The following is a 7,543-nucleotide window of genomic DNA, read 5'->3' on the forward strand; positions in this document are numbered from 1 at the left end:
GGTCAGTCAAACATACCGAAAGAAAGTCGGAGAGTCTCCTTAAAGTCGATTTAAAACATCGGTAAAACTTTCATCGATGTATCGTCAATTTCTCGATGTTAGTAAATTGTAAACATCGATGGCAAACATCGAATATTGAACCGATATTATCGATGTTGCAAAAACATCGATGCATCGTTAGCATCCCTAACTGCGATGGAAAGACCAGGTGGAGAAGGACTTGGCGTCAGTTGGCACAGAAGAGAAACGACTGGCGTGCTTTGTTGGACTCGGCCAAAATCGCTTAGGCGTTTACAGCGTAATATAAGAAGAAGAAGAAGAGACTAGAATTATAACTTTAGCAGTCACACAGTGTTATAATCCCGACGAAATCCTTGACGATGGTACCGGGAGGGGAACGGTACATGACGGTGGGAAGTTTAGTTTGGGCTAAAGTCTCACACTGACGGGGTTAGACTTTTGATGCTTCCTCCTCGTAAAATGAACATGCACAGGAAAAAGTTAACTATTTAAATCGACGAATAGTTTTATATCAACTTTTTTGAACTTCTGTTTATGTGTTTTTGTACAACATACCTACAATACAATAATTTTAAGCTATAATAACGCATTTTTAGTAAGTTATTGGTTTTGAAAAAAAAAAAAATTTTTTTAAATATTCTGTCTACGCCCATGGGTAAGAGGATAAAAATTTATTCAAATACGAACGAGAAATGAAATGAGCAATGTGAAGCCAATAATTTGATCTAACAGATCCATTGGCATAAACGGTAGTCTTTCAGTGAAAATTGTATTTGACAATAGTGTATGCAATTTATTTACATTTTTCGTTTATTATGACTACACCTATTTAAATACATGTCTATGCATGTGTACATACATATAAAATGCGCAATATTGCGCAGAACATAATCAATCCTCTTAAGCAATAGATTCTGACTTTGTATCTAACTTATTTTTTGTCAAGTAATTTACATAGCAAATACACGTTTACTTATGTACATATAACGATCCCCAAACGTACATATGTACATTAGACTGCATCACTCCCCATAGAAAAAAAAAAAATCGGTACTATTTTTCCATTGGAATTATAAAATCTATTACATTTTAAGACGTCCACCAAAATATTAAAAAAAAATATTAAGATTTAAGTGAGCTGGACCGATTTGAAAATACCTCCAAAAATCAAGTTTTTTATGAATAAAAATAGTTTCTTAAAGATTTTTTTTGAAAAAATCCCCTCAAATCATAAAACGGTTTAAGCTTAAAATATTTGCATAAAAATATTAAAAAAAAAATGAAAAAAATAATTTTGAACGGAATCGTAATCGTAACTGAACCTAAACTCTTCCGATTTAGACTTAAGAGGTGTCATTGGAAAGGTATTTTCTCACCCTTTTTATTTCATTGCTAATAAACTCATTCAAAGTATGGAAGAGAAAGGTATGATGAACGAACGTCATTCAAAGTTGAATTAAGATGTGTTAGTATTCGAAAAAACAAGATGGCACACGAATGACGTTGTTTTGGCCAGAAATAAAAACAGTGTGAAAATACCTTTCTACTGAGATCCCATAAGTCTAAATCAGAACATTTTTGGCCCAGTTATTCAAGTTTTTGGTAAACCAATCTTTGAAAAAAGTAAAAAAACATCATGAAAAATCTCATTCTTACGATTCCGTTGAAAAGATTTTTAAATATTTTTTATGCAGATGTTTTAAGCTTAATCTAATTTGTGATCTTTGGGGACTTTTTTCAAATAGTTCTTTAAGAAACTATTTTTATTCATAAAAAACTTCATTTTTGGAGGTATTTTCAAATCGGTCCAGCTCGCTTAAATCTTAATATTTTTCCGAAATATTTTGGTGGACGTCTTAAAATAAAACAAATTTAGTAATCCCGGCGGAAAAACCGCAACTTTTTTTGGTGTTCTACACCCCGGCTACTTCGGCTGGGATGCCAAATGTCAGAAACTTTGACGACAGCGCAACTAGCACACCGCAAGTGTCAACTGTCCCGCTCTGCAGCCGTCTTGCAGTAGTTCAGAGACAGTTCTGAAATTTGTAGGACGGAACAAGCGCTTTGTCAGACTGTCTCTAAATTTTGCTGCAGGGTATTTAGAGTGGTGCATTAGAGTGGTAAAATTTTTGTATGGGGGGAAAAAAATTTCACCCAAGAAAGCGGGGCACCCCCTTAGTTTTTCCTTTTTATATTTGCAATATCTATACCAACTTTCAGTTTTCTACTGTAACCAATACAGGGTGCTCAATGGCTTTAAAATGCGCTACTGGATCGCTGTGAAACATTGTAAAAATATCGGTGATTTTTATAAAAAGCTACTGTTGCCATGACAACTGGAGCTTGTAATGGTTTTTAGATAATTTAAATTTGAAATGTTCTTAAGTTTCTTAACCAATTGTTTGATTAATATATGTACGCAATATTTCTAGAGTAAAATATGAGCATCATGAGCATCCTCTAAATTTATACTTAGAGACGTAAAGTGTGGTACCAGCACCTCTTTCGGCAAGAGGAAAACTTTTGGAAGGTGTCCCAAACCCTATCTCGGAAACAATTCTTTTGGACCACTCTCATGTACATATTTTAAGCAGAGACCGAAAATAACTGGGCCACATTAAACACATTGGCCCGTTGTTATAGAGAAGTTAGAGGCAGGTTTTAACATTTAAAACTGTATATTAAGATAAACACTCTTTTAACACTGTCATAGTCAACTTAAAAGACCTTTTATCTTTAAAACGGCGTTTTAAATTTAAAATGAGGTTGACGAGGTTTTAAAATCTTAAAAGCGTACTCTAAGTAGACGTTTTCCCTTTCAAAATTTGCAGAGAAAATACAAAAGTGGTCTTAATTTGAAGAGTATGCTTCCCAATCAAAGGATATTTCGAGATTTTGCGATTTTGGATGATACAATCGTCTTGTCCTCAATGACGTTGATGTGAGTATTTATAGCAGCAGTCCAATTAACTTCACGAATTCTTTTCACTTCCTATAAAAATTAAAGTATTTACGTTAATAAATTATATTTTACAAAAATTTGTTATTTACTTACAGTTTGCTGCGCCATTTTCAAAATTATTTATAAAAGTCAGTTGACACAGGGTGAACTTGCTAAAATCACAAAGTTTTCATAATGCCGATTGGTTACTTTTTTCATTCTATATTAATGGCCCTTTATTTGTGTCAATCTAGCAAAAACCTGCCTCTAACTTGTCTATAACTGACTAAAAGTTAAAGCCTGCTCTAAACTTAAAGATTAATTTTAACTAGAAGAGGTTTTAACTTTCGCCTATAACTACGGGCCACTGTATCTTTTTCTATCATTAACCATTTATTTTATACTTTTTGTGATATATCTCTGTGAAAGCGTTTTATGCGGGGGAGCTTACGGTTAATTACGTGAGACCATTTTAAGTTAGCAAGTGGCGGTATTTGAAACTGCGTCTTCGGTGATGTTAGACGACACATTTACCTACATATATTTAAGCAAACACTTATCGAAGCGCAAAGTGTTCATTCTTTATTAGAAACGGGACCAATGCTTAGATAAAATTATTTTAATTTAGTATCGATATTTGGGATATCGACTATTTTTATCCGATATCTTTACAGCGATACTTTAAATGAGTACCGTATCGATATTTTCGGTTCGACATCGTGTCTCTAGATGAGAGGTATCTTAAAATACAAGCGCACAAATTTACATATATTTTTTTAATTTTGTATTCAGTTTAAGCATGTCTGTTATTTTAATACATCTGCATTTTTGGCGCATCGCTTCTAATTTTTATTTTATTTATGTACATATGTCTTCTATTTTACAGATTTGGCATTTCAAACGCATTTCTCATCTGGAAAACGAAATGAAACAACTGGACAAACGTTTTCTTAGCATGCAGCAACGTTTGGGCTTGACAAATTTGGAAGATGAAAGCGATTTTGAGAAAGAGGTACTATATTCAGAATGGATGAGGAACAAAATATTTCGATTATTATTAAAAACGAGTAATTTAAAAACTAAAATTTTAAACACAAGCTTTTATTAATGGTTAGCAAAAAAAGGGAAAAATCGGACTACGCACCACCTAACGGCAAAATTCTTTTTTTTGAATTATTTCTATCCATTTTTGAGTAATAAATATATGTTTTAAATATTAAACCAATCGGATCAAAAATACGGGTTTTTCAAATATCTCAACTCCTACGCCACCTATCGGGGACTTTTTTTGTGGATTCCCTTTTAATTAAGTAATATACGAGTTTTTCAAATATATCTCTCACCTGCGCCACTTAGCCGATGGATTCCTCTTTCATATTGCATTGTCATCGGGCTCCGAGCAAAGTTGAAGTTTCAAGTCTCTAGCTCATCGGGAAGTTGGTAAAAATTAATTGCAAAATTTGATTACACACAGGTGAAACATAATAAAAGCTTTTAAAAATGTACTTCAAGTTTTCTGTGCTTTTTGACATTACAGTCAGCTATATGGCCGTCACTTCTGCCTTGTTGAATATGTGTTGGTATATATTTATTTGAAAATTTAAATTAGTTAATAAAAGGATTGCTCAGAAAACAGTTCTCGCGCCCTCTTGTCAAAGTCGGGCTCCCTTAGCAAGCCACCGTGTGTGGGTGTTTGTGCAACCTTTTGTAAGGGAGTGTCAAAACCCTAATGTTACGGTGTAACACTGATCATGACCTGGTACAGGTCGTAGGACTGGTCGAGTAATTCACGAAACTGTGTTTAAATTTTTCTAACACCCTCAAACTTTCAACTTATTCTTAAAAAACCATTTTTACATGACATCCCGCACTAAACATTTTTCAGCTCGGTTATTTTTACCCAATTTTAAGTTTTCATATGGCTTTGAAAGAAAAATATGTGTACTATTTAAGGATAAGACATTGTAAATATGTAGAAAATTTTTGGAATAAATCGGAAATTTATACCAATTTTTATTATTTTTTCCACTTCTACATACAACATTTTATGCCAACATTTCACAAAAAAAAATAGTCTCTTTTAGTCATTACTTCAAAAACAATGTTTAATTCCGAGTAAAACAAGGTATCATTTATAAAAATCAATAGATTGTCTGAAAATGTGAACTTTCTAAAAATGTCTTTCAAACTGACTTCCATATACATAATTTCACAGAAAATTTGAATCAGTTGAATTGGATTCACTTCGAGGTTTCAATAATTCGTAAGGAAAATTTTGAATTTGTCTCTATAAAAGATGACATAACTTAATAATTTTTGCACTGATTTTAATAAATGTTACCTTGTTTTACTCGGAATTAAACATTGTTTCCGAAGTAATGACTAAAAGAGACTACGTTCTTATGAAATTTTGGCAAAAAATGTGATAGAAGTGGTAAAAATAATAATAAATAAAAATAATCAATCGTGCGCGTCGTTCTCTAAAATTTTTGTTGAATTAGAAATATTTGCTGAAAAGGCGTATGTAAATATGTATGTATATATGTACTAGGGGGCTGCATGAATTCATTCAAAACAGCTTATCGAATGAATGATTTTGGCTTCAAATGAACAAACTTGTTTGTAGAAAAAAACCTTTACCGAAATGAGTTTGTATGATTTGAATGTTTTCCATTCATTCATTCACATTCTTCCGTTGGAAGGTAGAAAGTTTATAACAAAATGTATATTCATCGCTTACGAAATTCCAAACGCTGAGTGTTTCGTATGTGAAGTAAAATATTCAAATCGACTGTTCTCTGTTTGGCTAGAAGTTTGAATGAATTCATGCAGCTCTCTAATATGTACATATGTATATTTGGTACCTTAATTTACATATCGTCGCTTGGAGCGCAATACCTCGTATCCGCCAAATGCTGCAAATACCACGTAAATATGAGGTGCCATAGAAAAAAAAAATTGTTTCAGTTACCTTGTCTCAATACTTGCTTAATACTGTACTCAATACTTCACGAATTTCATGGTGTAAGCTCATAAGTTCAGGTAGAAAACCATTCAAAAGTTATGAAAAAATAAGTTTCTTTGCCCTTTTGTGAAATTTACGGACTATCTTATACGTGGTATTACAATTGGCGTATGCGAGATATTGCGCGCCAAGCCGTTTATTTTGAAAGTGGCAAAAGTCCTTCAAAAAAAAATCAAGCTAATGATAACACGGATTACACCGATAAAAAGTCAATTTTGCACTAAAAAAAAAATATACTTCCAAAACTAAGAGCCAAATATAATAAAACTTCGTTTTTAGTTTCTTTCTCTGGCGTCAGGATTTTTTTAAAGGACTTTGAAATTTCAAAGAATTCCGAAAAGTATTTTAAAAAATTCTGGGCTATATAGAATGGGTACCAAATAAAAGAAAAAATTCTGTAGAATTGAAAAATATAAAATTTTTGGTGTATAAGGACGAATAGGTATAGAAAATGTTCTTTTAATATTTTGTCCTTGAATATTCTTGGAAATTTCCAGTATTTACTTAAAAAAAATAATATATTAGGTATTAATATACACACGACCATTTCCTCGAATCTCGTCCTTCTACTTTAATAGCGTAAAAAATAAAAATTAAAAAAAAAAATATACAAATTTTCAATATCAATTGGTCCTTGAACCAAACAAATTTTATATTTTTAAATTGCAAAGAATATTTTCCTTAATTTGATACCCATATTTTTATTCTAAATTTCATTGAATTTTTTAAACAAGTTTTGGAACTAATCATATCTTTGAAATTTAAAAGTCCTTCTAAACAAAATCTTGACGCCAGAGAGAAAAACTTAAACCGCATTTTTACTATATTTGGCCCCTAGCTCCGAGGGTATATTGATTATTTCGAGTGTTTTGAAATTTTTTGAATTTTTTTTTGGAGCCACGTACATAGTTTTGTGAAGATGAGATGAGAATGTTAGTCATACGCTATTTACGTACGCTCGATTTTAAAATTCCCGTGATAAATGGTAGATCCAATATGGATCTGAAATTTTGTATTTTTAAAATCTGATTCCAGATTTGTAATCGGCGACCTTAAGAAACCCCGATTTTAAAGTTGGAAGCGAATCTAAGTGATTTTAGTTTATTTGGCCGCCATATTGCGTCCGCCATTTTGAATTTTGCAAATTGGACTTCAGATTCGTAATCAGCGAGCCCAAAACCCCTCGAGTAAAAGTTTCACTCAAATACAAGGAAGTTTTAAAAATACGCCCGCTATATTGGATCCGCCATTTTGAAATTTGAAAATCGGACTCTAGAATCGTAATCAGTGAGCCCAAAAACATTGAAATATGTAATGGCCCAACATTTTTGCATCAGTTTTGTAAATCAAATTAATAAATATATTTGCTTATTTGCGTATGCAGCGTAATGACGCCATTTTGAATTTCATATTCTGTCACTTTGCAATCGTAAGTAGGGAATCCAATCCCGCATAAAAATCGCAACTCCGCAAGCTTGCGGGATCGAGGTCGTCAATTTGCGGGACTGAAAAAAAAAATCATATTATTTCCTCTAAAGAGTTATATTCAAAATTGA

At 32.3% G+C, this 7,543-nt stretch overlaps 1 protein-coding gene across 10 annotated transcripts in view; it reads left to right on the forward strand.

The window, feature by feature from the left end:
* Nucleotides 1-7,543, forward strand: part of LOC118743536 (protein eiger) — a 47,244-nt gene that overhangs the window by 22,880 nt on the left and 16,821 nt on the right. For 9 of the 10 annotated variants that reach the window (XM_036476281.1, XM_036476282.1, XM_036476285.1 and 6 more), the window contains one exon: nucleotides 3,849-3,974. The exons of the other annotated variant lie outside the window; for it this stretch is intronic. In XM_036476281.1, coding sequence (XP_036332174.1) covers nucleotides 3,849-3,974 — 126 coding nt within the window. The remainder of the gene's footprint in view (nucleotides 1-3,848; nucleotides 3,975-7,543) is intronic. 10 annotated transcript variants of the gene reach the window in all.

This window comes from Rhagoletis pomonella, unplaced genomic scaffold (genome assembly GCF_013731165.1).
Source record: "Rhagoletis pomonella isolate Grant_MI unplaced genomic scaffold, Rhpom_1.0 Rhpom_scaffold_00007, whole genome shotgun sequence".
NCBI lineage: Eukaryota > Metazoa > Arthropoda > Insecta > Diptera > Tephritidae > Rhagoletis > Rhagoletis pomonella.